The sequence below is a fragment of the Botryllus schlosseri genome, chromosome 8 (assembly GCF_051294905.1).
Source record: "Botryllus schlosseri isolate E-star chromosome 8, Bs_hap1, whole genome shotgun sequence".
NCBI classification, from domain to species: Eukaryota; Metazoa; Chordata; class Ascidiacea; order Stolidobranchia; family Styelidae; genus Botryllus; species Botryllus schlosseri.
This window is the reverse complement of record NC_137243.1, coordinates 16,726,400-16,746,316: the sequence shown is the minus strand read 5'-3', so window position 1 is coordinate 16,746,316 and position 19,917 is coordinate 16,726,400. Positions and strand designations below refer to the sequence as shown.

At 41.7% G+C, this 19,917-nt stretch overlaps 1 protein-coding gene across 2 annotated transcripts; it reads left to right on the top strand.

The window, feature by feature from the left end:
* The first annotated feature begins 4,307 nt into the window (after window positions 1–4,307).
* LOC145444363 (mitogen-activated protein kinase 8-like) lies at window positions 4,308–17,716 on the top strand. Of its 2 annotated transcripts, none has more exons than XM_080322331.1 (8): window positions 4,308–4,715; window positions 5,684–5,781; window positions 5,838–5,973; window positions 7,271–7,494; window positions 8,637–8,799; window positions 12,875–13,110; window positions 13,702–13,892; window positions 15,846–17,716. In XM_080322331.1, exons 1-8 carry the CDS (start codon window positions 4,551–4,553, stop codon window positions 15,899–15,901), a joined length of 1,269 nt encoding a protein of 422 aa, XP_080178457.1. In that variant the 5' UTR covers window positions 4,308–4,550; the 3' UTR covers window positions 15,902–17,716. The 2 variants fall into 2 exon arrangements, with proteins under 2 accessions (XP_080178457.1, XP_080178456.1); XM_080322330.1 differs by having other exon boundaries at window positions 4,309–4,715; window positions 15,843–17,716.
* Window positions 17,717–19,917: the final 2,201 nt, after the last annotated feature.

The following is a 19,917-nucleotide window of genomic DNA, read 5'->3' as shown; positions in this document are numbered from 1 at the left end:
ATTTCGTCATCTAACAGCTGGGCAATTCCCTGCACAGACAACCGATGTTCCCACCACTACCTCTCCAAATCTCCTGAAATTTGGTACACGCACAGATGAGCTAATTCCAAACAGGATGAACTTTATTTTATGATAATTGGACTTGGGGGTCAAAAGTCACTTTGAAAATTGACAATTTTCTGCTCATTTCGGGTCTGCACTTTCAGGTTTTATCAATGCAATATTCAAGAAGGTGTAGCTAGATGTTAGACGACAGTTGAGATACGGCACTTGGATTTATCTGAAGCTTGTCTGATCGTCTATATTTCGAAGTAAAATTTAATGCCCTGTAGGTTAGGGTCAAAGGTTAAATTGAGGGGGAATTTGGTCAATGGTCTAAAATCAGTCAGGCGTTACACGATTTAGACTGCGGATTGCTCAAAAACATATTAAAATATTTTGGAAAATAGGATCTTAAATGAAAGTTTGCTTCAAGGAGACTTCGTTCATAGCTGTTTGATTTTGGCTATTAGACTGTAAAGTGATGAAATTGCAGTTTCAAGAGCACACTTCATTTGCACATGGAAATGCAGTAGTAGTAGGGTGCGTTCGGACATCGAGTCTGGGGTGTGTGTGGACATCATGTCTGGGATGTGTTCCGACATCATGTCTTGGGTGTGTTCGGACTGTGTTGCCATTGAAACGTAGTGTCTGGGGTGAGTTCGGACTGTTTTGCCCCTCGGACATCGTGTCTGGGGTGGATTCGGACAGTTTTGCAACTCGGACATCGGGCCGAGGGTGTGTTCGGAATGTGTTGCCATTCGGACATCGTGTCTAGGGCGTGTTCGGACATCATGTCAGGGGTGTGTTAGGACTGCGTTGCCACTCGGGCGTCGTGTCTGGGCGGGGGGGGGGTCGGACATCATGCCTGAGTGTGTTAGGATTGTGTTGTCAATCGGACATGGTGTCTGGGATATGTTTGTGCTGCGCCAGACATGCCTCAGATCTGATATCTGCGCACTATTTTATCCAGACGTGCTCCGGAGCTGATGCCTGCGCACTAAATACCTTCAGGCATTGTCCGAAACGGATATCTGGACACAGACATGCGTCAGACGTGATGCCCGCGTCCTAAACGACACGTTTTTGCTGATATCTGAGATAGCTAGGTATATCCACAGTAGTGGTAGCTAAGTGTATCCAAATTTACAGTACTTAGTGATAGCTGAGTACATCCACAGCTATCACTACTGTGGATATACTCAGCTTTCACTGATATCACTACTGTGGATGTGGATATACTCAGCTATCACTGCTGTAGATATACCCAGCAATCGCAGATATCAGCAAAAACCGCAAATATAGAGGTCATATATTGGTCAAATGTCGTTTAGGACGCGGGTATCACGTCTGACGCATGTATGTGTCCCTTAAGCCCGCAGATATCAGATTCGGAATATGCCTGGGGGTATTTGGTGCGCAGGTTAGAGCTACGACGCATGTCCACTGTCCAGATTAAAATAGTGGCAGATATCAGGTCTGAGGCATGTTTGGCGCATCACGAACATATCCCAGACACGATGTCTGAGTAACAACACAGTCCGGACACACCACAGGCATGATGTCCGAACACCTTCCAGACACGATGTCCGAGTGACAGCACAATCCGAATTCCCCCCAGATACGATGTCCGCGTTGCGAAACAGTCCGAACACCCCCAAGACACGATATCCGAGTTGCAAAATAATCCGAACACCTCAGACCTGATATCTGCGCATCATTTTTATCCGGACATGCTCCGGAGCTGATACCTGTGTGCTAAATACCCCCAGGCATGGTCCGAACCGGATATCTGCGCACTTGATAGACATAGACATAGACATGCGTCGGACGTGATGCCCGCGTCCTAAACGACGTTTGACCTATGACCTCCATATTTGCGGTTTTTGATGATATCTGCGATAGCTGAGTATATCCACTGTATCGATAGCTGAGTATTTCCACATCCGCAGTAATGATATCTGTGATACTGTGGATGTGGATACACTCAGCTATCACTACTGTGAATATACCCCGCTCTCGCAGATATAAGGAAAAACCGCAAGTAAAGAGGTCATATATAGGTCACGCGTCGTTTAGTACGCGGGTATCACGTCTGACGTATGTCTGTGTCCACTAAGTGAGGAGTGAGCAGATCTCCGTTTCGGACAATGCCTGAAGGTATTTAGTACGCAGGCATCAGCTCCGGAGCATGTCTGGATAAGAATTGTGCGCAGATATCAGTGTATGGTCTCTTTCGGAAAATCAAAGAAGCGTCCTGGATGTCTGCTACAGACAATTTTTGCGAAAAATGGTACACGGAGGCTACACTCGAAGGGGAACCGATCACGCATTCAAAATTAGCAATCAGAATCTTCATAGAATCTGTCGCACTGAAGACCTTTCAGTATTCATTGATCACCAACAAGCTAAATTTCTTGCACACATAATTCGAAAACCTAATGACAGTGTCGTGAAGTCAATAACGTTTGAAGATGAAAGGAGAACGAAAAAAGGAAGACCCTCCGCACCGCTGATGAGCAATGTCCTCAATCGGAACGACACCGACATCAGGACATTCTCAAAAGCAGCACTTTCAAGGGAAATTTAATTTATAACTTAAATCTTTGATGCTCTCTTTTTTGATGGATACTTCCATCACCTCGGTGATGGTGCTCTAAGTCTGAACGCAGACAGAGCTAGACCTATATATATATATATCAGGTCTGAGGCATATCTGGCGCAGCACAAAAATATCCAGACACGATGTCCAATTGACAACACAATCCTAACACACTCCAGGCATGATGTCCGAGCCCCCCCCCCAGACACGATGCCCGAGTAGCAACACACCCCTGACATGATGTCCGAACACGCCGTAGACACGATGTCCGAATGGCAACACATTCCGAACACACCCTCGGCCCGATGTCCGAGTTGCAAAACTGTCTGAACCCACCCCAGACACGATGTCCGAGGGGCAAAACAGTCTGAACTCACCCCAGACACTACGTTTCAATGGCAACACAGTCCGAACACACCCAAGACATGATGTCGGAACACATCCCAGACATGATGTCCACACACACCCCAGACTCGATGTCCGAACGCACCCTACTACTACTGCATTTCCATGTGCAAATGAAGTGTGCTCTTGAAACTGCAATTTCATCACTTTACAGTCTAATAGCCAAAATCAAACAGCTATGAACGAAGTCTCCTTGAAGCAAACTTTCATTTAAGATCCTATTTTCCAAAATATTTTAATATGTTTTTGAGCAATCCGCAGTCTAAATCGTGTAACGCCTGACTGATTTTAGACCATTGACCAAATTCCCCCTCAATTTAACCTTTGACCCTAACCTACAGGGCATTAAATTTTACTTGGGAATATAGACGATCAGACAAGCTTCAGATAAATCCAAGTGCCGTATCTCAACTGTCGTCTAACATCTAGCTACACCTTCTTGAATATTGCATTGATAAAACCTGAAAGTGCAGACCCGAAATGAGCAGAAAATTGTCAATTTTCAAAGTGACGTAACTTTTGACCCCCAAGTCCAATTTTCATAAAATAAAGTTCATCCTGTTTGGAATTAGCTCATCTGTGCGTGTACCAAATTTCAGGAGATTTGGAGAGGTAGTGGTGGGAACATCGGTTGTCTGTGCAGGGAATTGCCCAGCTATTTGATATCCATATGGATGATTTAAGTTGATATGGATACTTTCACCATCCTCGTTGTACGTCAAGGGATGAAATCAGGTCGACGCTTAGTCCAGTCCCATAGTAAAGTATAAAGAAACAAAACAGATTTGGGTCGAGTTACCTTTGTCGCCACCGCGTGTTCAAAATGAAGTGGAACAGCCCTGATTCAAATTACTTGAAAACTATCAGGTAATTTCAATTTTCATTATTTTATTCATATTCCTAACCACATAATGTACGAAATAAGGTGAAGTCATTTTGAAGATGCAGTTGACCTTTAAGAAAGGAAAATAGAAAAAAAATTAAACAATGGTAGCAAATGATCAATGAAGCAATGTCTGGGCGAGGTAGGGCAACAGTCTGTCTTCAAAGACGATGCAAAACAATTTTGACTCGATTCCAACCCGTAGAAGCGGAGCTATTTGAGATTTTCATCGATAATTCGAGGATTATCCTTGATGGTCTATTGATTGATTTGATCAAATGTTGATGATGATGATAGTATTTGGTATCTCGCGTTATTGTACCACCTGGAGGATGGTAACATATCGATAGTACAGCGATAGGTGTCGCTGCATGCTCAGATTTCGGTAGCTTGGATAAGGGCGTTACTTTGCAGTGCAGCGAATGAAGTGGTGTCACCGTAAAATCCCCGAGTGAATAAGTTGAGAACGTTGCGTTGAAAACACCTTTTACTGTATGCTAGCATTGGATTTCAAGCACTCACCGGCCATGACAGCAAATTCAACGTTGGAGTAGTGCAGAGTGTGTATTGAAACAAACCCATCTATCGAGCTTCTATAGCTTCAGCAATTCCTGGCCGAAGATGGCTGCACCAGCCCCAAGCAAGAATTCTGGACCGGATTTCAGTGGCCTTTCGAAAGAAGCGCTAAATAGCGAATTTTATACGACTCAAGTTTCCGATTCCATTTTTACTGTGCTGAAAAGATATCAAACCCTAAAACCAATTGGGTCGGGCGCTCAAGGAATGGTAAGTGTGCTTCAACCATATTTTGACAGTCGCAAAACCATGATTAATTAACCACCAGCATATATATAGGCTTACAGATTTAAAACATTGAAGCATGGGAAATTATGGTACAGATAGCTTTTATCGAACGGTAAAGCAATGAAACCACTTCAAAAGTCCATATATTACCAATTAAGTACGGTAGGCCTGTAGCTTGAGGACGCTGTCCTGTTACCCTGTCCCACATTGGAATTACATATCAAAGTTACATTTCTATATCTTAACATGTTGCAGGCCCAAGTCATTTAATTTGTTTGGAAATTGATAAAAAATACCATTAGGCCTACTAAAGTAATGTATAGGCTTAAATGTATAATATCCTCGTCGTAAAAGTGTTCCTAAACTATATTGATTGATACTGCATTTTTATTCTTGCATTCCCGTTTAATGAGGTATCATGCGAATATAGTGTCGAAGTTTTGTTTAGCCTACATCGGTAACATCGCAATAATAAGCTATGTTTTATGTCTATGCCGAATAGCCTTTATGCTTTGAAGAGTAGGCCTAGGTTAGTAATGGAAGTTATCTTATGGACTAGACTAGAGTGCATATCAATGTTACCAAAAGTATATTTGCTGGTTGATTTATGCCCAACTGTTAAGGAAATTGATATAAATGGGGTTATTGTTTCATGAGTAATGAACAGTAGGCTATGTAGTCATAGCTGTCTTTATTTTTTTCTTACATACATTAGTATTCGTTCTCTTATTTCTCTCTGAATATTATGAACTTCATTGATTAATTCAAAAATAGAGAGGAATGTCCAGGCCTGTTTTGGTGTATTCCAATAGTCCACAATGTGATATGTCATGTCCAAGCTAACAAAATTGGATCCATGCTTATGAATCATGACCCACTCTCACCCTTTTAGAAGATTTCTTGCTGTAGTTAGGTGTACTTGCTACAGGTAGAGCTGTTCCCTTTTCCAGGTATGTGCAGCTCATGACGTAATCAAGGGTGAAAATGTTGCAATCAAGAAATTGAGTCGTCCGTTTCAGAATCCAACCCACGCTAAACGAGCTTATCGGTGAGAAACTTACTCCTCTGTAAAACCATATTATTATCTCACATCTATTTTTTTAGTGAATTGGTGCTAATGCGCGCTGTGGATCATAAAAACATCATAAAGCTTGTAAACGTTTTCTCGCCTCAGTCTACATATGAAGATTTTTCTCACGTATATCTCGTCATGGAACTAATGGACGCAAGTTTATGTCAGGTACTGGTACTGCTACTTGTATGGTTATTATTACTGTTACAATAATTCAACATGATGTGGCCTAGTGTGATAGTTACTGGTTGGGTTACGAACTACCCATTCTAGGCCAGTCATACCCAGATTGGAGCAAAGATCTTCCTGCCTTTACAAGAGGCTGGCGAGGTGAATATTGAAACATAATTATGGCAGGGTAGGGTTCGTTAATCTAATCAAGAGAATTGGTTACTTGAAATTAGTCCAAAGAAGAACAACTGAATCAATACTGGAATTGAAACATATAGGAATATTTGGAATATGCAGAACGTCTGAAGATTATGTCCACAGAGGCCCCAAATCTTTCAAGCTAACTGTAGGACTGTAGGTGTAGGCATCTGAAATTTGCTACCTGGAGAGATAACTTTCCCCTCATTAATCATTATATGAATTGAAAATTAGGCTAGATCATGCGTTTGCAAAGAACTAAAATCTGTTAATAATAAAGAACAAACACTGATGGGCGATGATGCTGCCATGGGTATCTCCGATAATTGTTATCTATATGCATTCAACACAGTCATATACTAATAATAGGTATTATTACTGAACAGATCAGCGTGTTATAAAAACTGTATTATTAAACCAACTGTTTTCAAGACAAATAACCTGGTATATAATAGGCCTATGTCCTGTATTTTGTTCCTACGCAGCATTTGTGAGATGAGTAGTAGCTAGTAGCCTATACCGGACCGGTATAATGAAAACATTTGATGTTTTGAGGCATTTCTGTAATGAGTCAAATCAAATTATAATTATAGATGTTCTTTCAAGGGTGACCTATGACAGCAACTTGAATTATGTGGGACTGCACCAAAATTGAAATGTTCATTGACGTTTCGTATTCTGCCGGTGTCTAATATAAAATTTGCGTGGCCAATCTACTCTGCATTACCTGGCAATATCTAAGACTCTTTGTGACTAAATTATTTATGGTCTGTTATGGAAGAGTATGGTACATTACGTCACACAATACCCAAGTTCTCTATGCAGTGAAGTTGGTTTTGCCAGAATGGAAATAGCATTAGCTCAAGTGTGTGAATTTGGACGTCGTTGAAGCGATGCATCAACAATGAAAATCACTTCAGTACCTATGGAGCATTCAAGTATATGTAAATCCTGGTGATTATCCATGTTCGTGATTTTGCTGCGGGCGAGGTGTAGCCTACTTGTACCTGGATGAATGTGTGCCTCTATGATCCAAGTAGCCTACTCTTTCTTGCCAATGTCAAAAACAAAGATTGCTCGAATTTTTGCTTTGCAGGTTATTCAAATGGATCTGGACCATGAAAGACTTTCTTATCTGCTCTACCAATTGTTATGTGGCATCAAGCATTTGCATTCCGCCGGAATTATTCATAGGGATTTGAAACCTTCGAATATCGTTGTGAGATCTGATTGCACGTTGAAAATTCTCGACTTCGGGCTTGCTCGTGCTGCGGGCGGCGGATTTACCATGACGCCGTATGTTGTGACTCGCTATTACAGGTATGTAACGAGTCTCTTGGTGTTCGTGTACATTATTTTGATGTCAGAATACTCTGTTGTCTATATCGGGGTGTAAAACCTGCAACCCAAATCCTTTACTGCCAGCAAAGTGCTGATTTTAAATTGTGTGTGGACTGATAATGGAATTTCTAATTTAGCTTAGTCTGGTGAGTTCGAGAAAAACTGATTTGGGCTAAAAGCAACAATACAATCCCTAAAATATGCTCATGTTGACCTTGCACTGTCTTGAATATATTCAACAAAGTTTGTTCATCAAGCTCAAAGTTTTGCTATTTCCCTTCGAGCAGCCAAAGTCTCCTAACTCTTGCCGTCACCGTGTTAGCAATTAATAATTCCTTAATAATAGCCTTCTAACTAGTGTACTAGAAAGCTTGCGTACAGCCCATAGTTATTTTTATCTGGCCTCGTTGCTATAAAGGTTACAAACCCTTGATCTATGTCAGGGTTCTCAAAATCAAATGTGGACGAATTTCCTAGTTTTTGAGTGTCATGTTATATCATCATGTATGAATCGTCATAATGTGACGTAATAGCAGTTGTTCCACCGCTTCGTAGCGTTTTAAAGTGATGTGATACTTGAATTTGACGAGTAGTTTCAGGTTTTTGGCGAATTATTAGAGTGAATTTTAGCTTCCAAATCTAGAAAAAGAAATCAAAAATTTCCACGCAGGCCGCACAAAGGTTTCCACAGGCCGTGTGGTTGAGACCCCTGGTCTACATCATAGAGCCATTGTCAACTGCACATGATAAGATATAAATGTTCACTTGGTATTGGTTAAGATTTTGTATTTGTAGGGGCAAACGAGTCAGCAGTGGGAACCTGTATTTTCAATGCTTTTTTCTGTTTTGATTATATCTATGTTACAATTCACTTTCGTAAATGCCATCTCCTGTTTCAAAACCGACATGTCTTGGTGTGTTTTGCATTTATGAAATTTAAAATTCATGAAACTAAATGCTAACAATTGTTATTCTGTAGTCTCCATGTTTTGAAAGACAGCAATTGAGCTAGTAGGCGAAATAAAAGCCCTTTCAGAATCTGCAGCTGATTCATCACTTGAAATAAGCACATAATTTTATATTCGTGAATATTACTGTTCTCTTTTATGATCCTGCTGCAGGGCTCCAGAAGTTATTCTCGGCATGGGCTATCAGGAGGTGGTCGACATCTGGTCGGTTGGCTGTATTTTTGGGGAAATGATCCGTGGCGTTGTTATATTCCCCGGCAACGATCACATCGACCAGTGGAACAAGATAACGGAACTTTTGGGAACTCCGTCGCAGGTTAGCACGCTGTCTAAAAGTTTGCTTCTCGTTCAAATCTGGGTGCAGGGGTAGGCAAACTTTTCAGCTCGACGAACGCAATGCCGCATTCAACATCTGCATCCAATCGCGGTCCGCACTACAGTAAAATTGAGATTATAAGCCGAAACACAATCTTTTATTTGACTATAATGTGACTGAAGAGATGGAGATGATATACGCATACATATATTTACAAGAATCAAATATTGATTCGATAAAAACACACACTGGTCAGAAACATTAATGAGATTTTATAGGCCATCCATCTAAAATCACAATTGTGATCCGAATTCAGTCATTTCTATTTCGGTTCTATGGGATGTTCAGTAAACGAAGCCTTGCGTGGACACCAGGGTTGTCCAAAATTTGGAAAATCTTACAAATCCTCCGTTGTAATGTCTTATTCCATAGATTATTGATAAAAAACGACACTGAGCCTGAAAGAAGCTCACAGGAAAGCCGTTAAGATTTCGTGCAAAGCGTTTGAAAGTAGCTGCCGAAGAATGGGCGTGCCACCGACCATAGAACGGCGAGAAGACTAGCAATCACAAAACCACGGCTCTTGATTGGCTAATCGGCTATGCTTCAATGACCACGACAGCAGCAGCTTGCTGTGTGGGTGATCAAGGAGTCTGCTACCGGCGGCGATTCTGAAAGCGCATTTAATGTAGGTTGACAGATAATGATTTAGGATTGATTCAGGGTATGTTGAGGTACGAAATACATGATGAACAACAACAGCTGCTTCACAAAAACATCTTAAGCATTACCGCTTTATCGTGTAGGGAACCGCCGTAGCCAGGGCCGTAACAGCACTTCGTCAGGCCCCCCCCAAAACTTTGGTCTTGGGCCCCCCATAGGTTATAGACCGAACTTCTATGGGGCTTCGCCCCCCAGACCCACCTCCGGCGATACACTTTTACACTTTTTTACGGCTATTCATCAGGTTCATTGGGAGATTGTTCAGAGAATCAGCTTTTGTCGCCGAAGCGCGGGAAATTTCTAGAGTTCATGATTTCATCGGTCAGTATGATCGGGAATTGCATATATTGTTATCAATTTTTATCTTCTCTCTACTCACGTAATCAGATTTGCCGGTAGAGCTGAGTGAGGTGTGTTTGAAAAGGTAGGACCACTCAATAATAATTGAATATCTTCGGGCGTATACCCGTTGGCAGGAACGAAACAGCACCTCGTCCGGCCCAAAAAACGTGGGTTATGGGCTCCCATAGGGTGATAAAACGACCCCCCCCCATCACGTTGTTCGCGTTTGTCACAAAATTATCTGTACTGTATTGTGAGCTAGCGCGAAGCGCGAAAATTTTCGATAATTTATGACGAAATCGGTCGATCAGATCGGCGATTGCATATATACTATGCTATCAATTTATTGTCCTCTCTACTCGCGTAATTAGATTTACGGGTAGAGCTGAGTGAAGTGTCTTGCAAACGGGAGGGCCCGTAAATAATGATTAAACATCTTCGGGCGGGCGGACCTGTTAATATGACTTCGTTACATGATGTTATTTCGTGACTTCCAGTCTGCTATATCAAAAATATAGAATCGTCCAAACGTAGGCTTCTAAACTAAGAGACGCACACGATTTCAAATTGGTATTTCTTCACTCGCATAAAATTTTCCCAGCGGGATGGTATTTGTCTTGTGAGGTTCAGATTGCAAAGACAGGAACATTCGGCGCCAGTCATTTAGGCGCCTATGGACAATTAAACCTATATGTATTTTGCATACATAACGAAGTCTTTGGTCTGCAAAAGGGCATAGACCTTTTCGGCCAAGCTTTTTTTGCTGCCAATCGTTCTGGCACACTTCTTGGAGTCGCATGTTATATGGCCTAAAACTTGATTGTATGTCTTGGTAGGTCGTGGCGCGGTAATGGCCCAATACCCAATAATATAGATAAATGGCTACTTGAATTCGCGCTCAGCACGAAAAATTTTTGATAAAATAGCATAAATTTTCAAAAAATACTCTATGATTTATGCTAATTCACGAAATAATTTCGGGCCCCCTTCGAGCTCGGGCCCCCCCCAATTGGGGGGTTTGGGGTGCGGCAGTTACGGTGCTGGCCGTAGCCTATATGCTTTGTTTTCAACGAGAGAAAGCATAGGTGCTTATGCAAGTAGCGACGGATTCCTAGTTTCAGAAAGAATATATCATTATTGAATACAAATATAAAGCTTAACAATGACACTATAATTTGTGTGATATTATTGGGCTCAAGTTGTAGTATATAGTTGAAGTTTTGAAAGCTCTAAGGATCGACTGAATCAGCGGGTTATGCTTGGCACTTGTCAGGTGCTTGCATCAAAATGTATTCACTTGCAAATGTTGTCAAAGTCCTTGATGATGACGCAGAAAAGAGGTGTAAAAGTAAGCACATACTATGCTGGACATGATACGTCAAAGTCCTAAATAATCGCGCAGAAAAGGGGTGTGAAGGTAGGCACAGACAATGCTGCATAGTGCATAGCATCCAGCATAGTTTGTACATCATATCAAGCATAGTCTGTGCTTGCATTTAAACCTCGTTTCTGCGGCATCATTAGGGACTTTGAAAACACTTACAAGTGAATTCAATTTGCTGTTAACATCTGATAAGTGCCAAGCCTACGTCTGATTCAGCCGATCCCTAGAGCATTCAAAACTTCAATTTTGTACTACAACCTGAGCCCAATAAGATCACACAAATTATAGTGTTATTGTTAAGCTTTGTCTTTGTATTCGTTAATGATATAGCCTTTCTGAAACTAGGAATTATTGTTAAGCTTTATCTTTGTATTCGTTAATGATAATATCATTATAGCCTTTCTGAAACTAGGAATCCGTCGCTATTTGCATAAGCGCCTATTCTTTCCCTCGTTGAAAACAAGGCATATAGGCTACGGGGGTTACCTTCAAAATAAACCGGTCATGCTTTAGACGTTTTTGTGAAGCAGCTGTTGCTTGTTCATCATGTATTTCGTACCTCAACATATCCTGAATCAATCCTAAATCATTATCTGTCAACCTACATACAATGCGCTTTCAGAATCACCACCGGTAGCAGACTCCTTGATCACTTACACAGCAAGCTGCTGCTGTCGTGGTCATTGAAGCATAGCCGATTAGCCAATCAAGAGCCGTGGTTTCGTGATTGCTAGTATTCTCGCCGTTCTATGGTCGGTGGCACGCCCATTCTTCGGCAGCTACTTTCAAACGCTTTGCACGAAATCTTAACGGCCTTCCTGTGAGCTTCTTTCAGGCTCAGTGTCGTTTTTTATCAATAATCTATAGAATAAGACATTACAACGGAGGATTTGTAAGATTTTCCAAATTATGGACAACCCTAGTGGACACCGACGTCACGGTATTGTGTCAGTAATAAAATCATAAAATACCGTAGTAACATTATAAATTACCAATGTCATGACGTAATATATTAAGAAAAAGTTTCATCAAGTCTCTGTATTCATTCCAATGTTACTGTGCAAATGGTGTTGCGGGCCACCGGACTGTAGTCTGCCCGCCACTGTCCTAGCAGCCGACACGATATTATAGGAGAGGGAAAAATGCAATGTCGATGTCACCCCTTTCAAATTTTGGATTTTGTGTTAAGCCGCCATCAATTAGTCGCGTGGCAAGATACTGTCACTGTCCTCCGTAACTTTACTCAGTATGAAAAAGTAATCCACATGACTCTGTGAGTCCTTTTTCTCTCCGTTCACCGCTGCTACATCTAACATTGATCTCTATCACGTTATCTAGTTAATGCGAATTAGGCTACTAGTGTTGTAATAATTTGTATCACTGTTTCCCAAACCATGGCGGCGCTGGCACCAACTTTGGAAACCACAGATGTAGATGAATAATAGTAGCAGTGCATTGACCTATCATTTCGTCATTTTCATTCCATATCGTAAATATACCAAATTTTTGCTCGATGTCTGCGAGCTCATGAGTTGTCTGATCGTTATTCTGTGGGCCTGTAAAGTTGAATATGTAAGACGGCATCTTGATATGTGAAGAATTTTATGTGCTGTTTTGTTTTACAAGGATTTCATCAACAAACTACAACCGTCGGTACGAAACTACGTGCAGGCGCGTCCCTTCCAACGGGGTCACACCATAAGTAGGATATTCCCGGACGAATTATTCCCAGACGATTCCCAGTCCAATCCGAGGCTTAAGGCAAGTCAAGCCAGGGACCTGCTAGCGCAAATGCTCGTCGTGGACCCCGCCGGCCGAATCACCGTCGATCAAGCTTTGAAACACCCCTACATAAATGTCTGGTAAGTGCACTCGCTGCGATAAGATAATAATTTGAAAATTTGGTTTTTCACCATCTAGCGGAGGAACATTGCCTCATGCATCCCGATAAGTGAATTGTCTTGTTAGATTAGGGAATCGATATAATCTGCGCATTGTCTGCAAATTGTACCGATTATTGAATGGCTTTCGGTGCTTTTTCAAGGTTGAATTGACTTGCAAAGAATGATAGTGTACATTCAATCATGTGCACTGTGATATACAGGTATCCCTGACTGCCATTGGCAACAAGATGTAGCGTTGACTTTTATATTTTGCCCTTTTAATGACGGGCGTTGGGCTGTAAGGAAAAGAATCTGAAATATTGTTGTGATATTGAATTCAAGTATCGAGCTCAAAGCTTTTCAGACTGATATTTATCGAGGATGACCTATTTGGTGTTTGCTTCTTGAAAGTTGATTATGTTTGAGAATAGGTCCACGGGTACAATTCCTTGAATTCCAAGTACACGAGATAGTGTCATCACTTTGTCTGGATCAATTCTGTTGTAGCTGATAGCAATCTAACAAGTCGAATCGGGCTCGGCGCTTGATTGTACCGTTACTCACGTTCAGGTACGATCCAAGCGAAGTGGAGGGGCCTCCCCCGAAAATGATCGACCAGAGCATCGACGAAGCCGAGTACACGGTGGAAAAATGGAAGCAAGTCATTTGGAAAGAAGTAGTGCATTGGTCGGAAATCGACGATACGTCATCGCCCGCCGAAGGGGACACCACGAAGAAAGCTTCAAGCAAGCCGTCAGATGGTGAGTGTAGCATTCGACTTTCGAGATTGGAATGTATTTAAATAGGCTACAGTAGTGCAGCGATTCTCATCCGGTTTGCTGATTTAACATCTAAATTCTGAGTACAATTTGGGAAGCTGATGGCGGAAAATAGAGAACCGGCATTATAGGGTGGAGTGAAAAAAAGAAAAATTGGAATTTCAAAAAATGCCTTTGATATTTGGTCCCAAATCTCAAATCAGTAACTTCTATCATGATTTCAGTTTTCTGTGCCCTCTAGTGGCCGAGCAATTTCACCAAACGAGCCGAAAATAGCTATGGAGAATACATTGCACCAAATCCAACGATCATGTAGCTCCTTTGCAATTATTCGCGCCGTTTCCAACTTTCTACAGAGAACAAAGTTGAGCATACGCTCAATCACTTGTCTTTTAATTGGGAGTATGCCAGAAGGAAAACCATCAACAATTAGAAAAGTTTCTCCACCGTGCAACTTCTTGCAAGCACCAACAGACTTCGATCTGTTTCTTGACAACATTATGTCAATTACTTGTACATATGATAAACTTCAATCTGCTATAAGTCGAACATGTCACATGCAAATTGGCATTGCAAACTTGGTAAAACCAACCAACATTTTTAATGGCGGTCTGGAAATCAACAATTAGCTTGTAACTTTTTTTCTGTACATTTCCCAGACAAAGTTCTATGGAAGTGAGATAGAAACATGTTGCTTCCGCAGATTTTGAGCTTAAAACTGGCTTTCTAACATATATGCGGTTATCAAGATATGGCAACATTAGCTATTTTCGGCTAGTTTGGTGAAATTGCTTGGCCACTAGAGGGCGCGACAACCTGAAATCATGATAGAAGTCATTTAAACGAGATTTGGGACCAAATATCAAACGCGTTTTTGGAAATTCAAATTTTTCTTTTTTTCACTCCACCCTAACTGGAAACGAGGCTGGGATATTGAGGCTCAGGTCGAAAGTGCCGGCCTCTTTTTTCCTTTCTTTATTCACCACCATCGGATTCGGGGACCGAACAGTGATAGTTATGATGTAGGTGGTTAACCTTTTATTAGTCATCAGTGCTTGGGTGCTACGAACTAACCTAACCTTCCAGAGGGTGACACAAGTTGCAAAGATTAGGAACCACTGAGGTAGTGTTGTATAAAATGTACTGGTGATGGGGCGACATTAAATTTGAATTTTGAAGTTGGATGTAGGCTACAACCGTGATGTTTAACTCCGCCGCGAATAGGAATTAGCCTAGATACTTTGAAGTAGAGAACGAAATCTTTAAAAACTAGTCGAGGACTTCATCGGTAACCAGCGACGATGACGTTTACGAATCGCCAGATGCGTCACTGTGGCTATCGCAAAATTATCCATGGTGCTGCAAAGCTAGATATGAAATACCGCGGACAAGCTATTAGCTTATTTGAGTTCCTCCAATATCCTTGGCAAGTCTCACAATAGACCAGGGCTGTAACCGAGTCACGAGGCCACGAGTCAGAAGTCGTTTTCAATTCATCACCGAGTCAAGTGCGAGTCCATGTCAGCGAGCAGGGGGTCAAGTCCGAGTCCTGGTATTATGACACGAGTCCAAGTCATTGTGTTGACTGCTCAGTTTCCAGTCTGTTTTGGTGATATCGCATGGTTCCTCACTTCAAGCAGTTTCTGGGCGCATTTTCAAGTACCAGTACCAATAGACAAAATCCCAACAGTGTGGTAACTTTACTATTCTTTGAAATTACAATGAAATGTAGTTCTTGAATGTCTGAAATGACTCGAGTCGGGTCAATCCCGTAGTTTGAGTCAAGTCGAGTCATTACAACCGTGCAGTAGACAATAAAAATCACCTTTTACTGCAACATAGAAGTTCTCGTGTACCAGAATTCCCTGATTTCCCATCAGGTCGGGAACCACTGTCAACTGTTGAGGAAGATTAATTTCTTTTGCATTGCAGCAGACAACTCTAAAGCAAAAAGTAAGAACACGGAAAAAGCGAGCGCCAAGGAAGTATGATCAAAGCAACTGAACCGATTGGGCGTCGATGAAAATGAGTAGCGCGAGGCTTCGTTTCGATGGATCCGCCTCAATACTTGGTGCCAGGAGTGTGCTTCTGATGACCGAGGCTTTTCGCGGCAGTCGCTGTTGGTCGGCGACCAGTCGAACGTTCTTTTTTTCCTTCCTGTTACCTCGAAACTTGCGTCATAGTAAAAAATTTATCGGTGTTTTTATTTGTTTGTCAGAATTTGTAATACCCGCGATTCTTCGTGTGTGTGCGTGTAACCATAGCGATCCATCTTTCATGATGCATACACGAAACTAAGACGAATTAGGAATCGGTGTGGCAATGTTTCTATAATGTGCTAGCGAGTGTCATGAATTTAATTTTAACGTTCTTTTAATAGATGTGGGTAGCGCGTCAAATGTAGAATATTGAGTGAGCTGTCAACCACCGACTGGGGCCAGGCTCAATGATTCGAGTCGAGTAGTGGAAGAAGATTTTTTCGAGTACTGTAGGTGTACGCCCATTTCAGCTGTTACTTTGTTAACTGAAGTATGGTGTTCATGCAACATTGGTCATATCACAGTAACGAAAACATGTAGTACAAAGCTACGCATGTTAGTGTATGTGACATATCTTAGAATTTGTGATCAACACGCAGCATTGTCACAAAGTGAAATGAAATAGTGAAAGTCCAAAAACTCTAAAATTATCTTATGTGATATAGAACTGGCATTATCTTCTTTCGGGCCATATGAAAGTTACATATTTGAACATGTCGCATCACCCATACTCTTGTGATGATGTAATGATTGGTACTCCACTTGAAGCCCTAATACGCAGTAGGGCGCTAGATTTTGTCCAGCCCTTGACGTTGATCATATAGTGGCTGATGGCGCATGAGACATGTGGTCACACGCTTCAAAATCAGGTCTCTCGGATTGGCTACCACATTGATATTTCTTGCTATCCTTCACATTTCTTGGTAAAAGAATTTTCAATTCTTCGTGTTTATGTCGTCCAGTACGTTGGTGTTAGCTAGGTGCTAATGGGAAACTGCTGATTGACTTCAACAGCTTGCTCGGACATTACGAAAGTGTTGTCAATTTTGCGATTTGAACGCGCATTCAACCATTCATGTCTTGCTCTACTTCAAGCAAGTCTGTCCCGACAATTGCGACCCCGTGTTCTTGTATAGAACGCTGTAGATCTGTGTTTCCAACGATGATGTACAATGCCTTTTTCCTGTGCTTGTGATGCTTTCGTGAGGTATGTTGCGTGATTGAACTATCTTTGTTGCAAATCCGATCTGAAGTAGGTGCAAAATGTGGTGTCCCACTATAGCAAATTTACATTGCTTTGTAAGCTGCTAAACAACTTGAATATTGCAGCAATTACTATGTGCGGTTCATATTAATTGTTGTGATGCCGAGTTAGGTCGTAAAAGATGATATGTCCTGTCCAGCATAGAGACCGAATTCATCTGATGTCATCATGTTCTTTAATTCTGGCGTATTGAACTTCATACTCGGCACCAAGAGAAACCGGCTGTTGCATCGTGATTTGGGCGTAGTCGGGTGATTTTTTTCGGGTTTTAAACGAACAACTATATGCTTGCATCTTCTAGTTCGTTACTTTGATGACCCTGTGCCGAAAATACACCATTTTGCTTGTGAGCGTAATGAGTTGTCCGATTCAAGTGATGCATAAAATTCAATAGAGTTTGGTCGTTTTCTATTTAACTACATCTTTGCTGCTTCATGATGTTAACATTTCGTTGTGCCGTTGATATCATGTCGATTTGTGACATAATAAAGTGATCTTCTGTAGTCTGTGCTTAGTATCGTGAGTTCAGGGAATGTAGGTGAGGTAGCCGCACCTGTCGTCAGGATGAGCAAAATGAAATCGTTGTTTTCTGTCGACCTTCATGAATAACCAATTTAGTACATATTTTACGACCAAAACCAAGTAATGAGCGGTTCGAAAGACAGCGCGAAAGGCGAGGTGAGGAACATACGAGCGAAGCCTCTTCTGTGATGGCGAAAAGAATTTATAATTTCTGGCGTTAATCGACTGCTATATTCACACTGATGCAGGAAAATCCAAATGTCAGAACACGAGAACCCTCCCAAAATCGACAACAAACTCGGCTATGTGACGTACAATGACAGCGTAACGAAACAATAGCCAGGTGAGAACAGATCAATCTGTTCCACCGTTTGTTGGCCAACAATCCGACATTTGCTGAGCATTGGAACATGCGCTATCGACTTCGCAAACCGACGGTGTACTATGAATGTGGAGTCGTGACGGCTAGCATATAGTGTAGGCAGTGTTTCTCAACCGCCGGTCCGCGACGACATTCCTGCCGGTCCGTCAGGTAAATTACAATTTTATACCTTAATTTCAAGATGCAGTTTTGGAGGCTTATCCATTGATAAAATTTAAAAAAAATCATCAAATTTTAAACTGATTCAGAACTTCGTGAGGTAACATTAAAGCTGGAAATATGTTCGATTTGACTTGAAGTTCAAGACGTGGTGACATATAACGACATGCGAGCGGCAAGTTCAGAACAGATACGAGCTTACTCATCGCTAAACAGCGCAGTTTACGCGATCAATTGGTTTTCGAATAATTCGTTTGTGCAGGACCGTAGCTGATGGGTCACCCCAAACCACCCAATTGGAGAGGGCCGAGCTTGACAGGGGCCCAAAATTATTTTGTAAAGGAACATAAACCATAGCTTATTTTTTTAGAACTGTTTCCAACATCTTTTAAATTCTTTTCGCGCTTTGCGCGACTTAGTGTCACTAAATGTCTTGCTTATTAGGGGCCCGTCTCCAAGAAATACGCATGATTTATAGAAATAGGCATTTCGGCGTCAGCCATTTCCGTGCCACGACGTACCAACACATAATGAAGTTTAGGCTAACATGGGATTCAGAAAGGTGTGCCAAAAATTCGGCAGCAAGAAAACTTATTCAGTCATGAATGATCGGAAATTTTCGCTATTGGCGCGACTAAGCTACATAAACTCTCTGCTTACACTCGGTAGAATGAATGTGCTCATAAGTACAGGTGAAAACATCCACCCACTGTGTGGTCTGGGGGGCGAAGACCAATGTTTTTGGGGCTGGGCTGACGAAGTGCTTTTTCGGCTCGGATTTGCGGATGGCCAGTATAGCTGCTGAAAGGTGTTTTCGTGCGGCGCATTGTATTTGTAGTTGTCAGAGTAGCCTGAGCCTGGTGGTAGTGGGCAATGAGCAAGGTAGCACGACAAGAGGCTTGGCTCAACTCCGAAACGCTTCTTTTCTCGATATTGTCAAAAAGAAAAATATTATTCGAGTTGGCGTGGTCGGTCAAACCTACGGCCTTCGGCGCGAAAGACTGTAAAGGACTCTCGGCGGTAGCACGTTTGTATGGACAAAGCAATTTTACCTCGAATCAGCAGACTCACTACTATCAAATCACATCGATGCCATTATGAAAATAATTAATTACCATCGAAACCCTCTAAATATCTCCCTTTAGCACCATATAATTGCAAAAAACGGTTGCATACTTTCCATCTACTCGTGTAGCTGTTATGAATTTTCCATCCATATCAAGAAGACAATTCTATAAGCATTCCTTTCCGGTTTATATGTTTATCAGGGCCTCACCCATGGCCTACTACTAGGGCTGGGCAAAATCGAGTACCCGAGTGATTCGATTCTGAATCACCTAATATGCTTCGAGTCGAGTCGAGTAATCGAGTATCAGTCATTATGACGTCACAATAGGATGTAATATGTCGAAGTCCAAATATGTACCTTTTATGCCACCACAATGAACGTAATGCCTGTTATCCATCACATTAAAGATGCTTTGGTATTTTTTCGACCATACCGATTTCATTAGACTTCTTAACAATTTTGTTGGATGATAATGACTTCGGAAATGTGTTATTTCCAGTAACGTTCGTAGCTTTGTACTGTGCCTGGTATGCTAAAACACGACCAATCAAGGTTCCACGGCTTCCTCAGTG

Bases quoted from the DNA above. Each gene is read 5' to 3' on its own strand.
- LOC145444363 (XM_080322330.1), top strand. From the start codon at position 4,551: ATGGCTGCACCAGCCCCAAGCAAGAATTCTGGACCGGATTTCAGTGGC. The intron at 8,800-12,874 runs GTTAGCACGCTG...TTGTTTTACAAG, and splicing joins TTTTGGGAACTCCGTCGCAG to GATTTCATCAACAAACTACA. The intron at 13,893-15,842 runs GTGAGTGTAGCA...TTTGCATTGCAG, and splicing joins TTCAAGCAAGCCGTCAGATG to CAGACAACTCTAAAGCAAAA.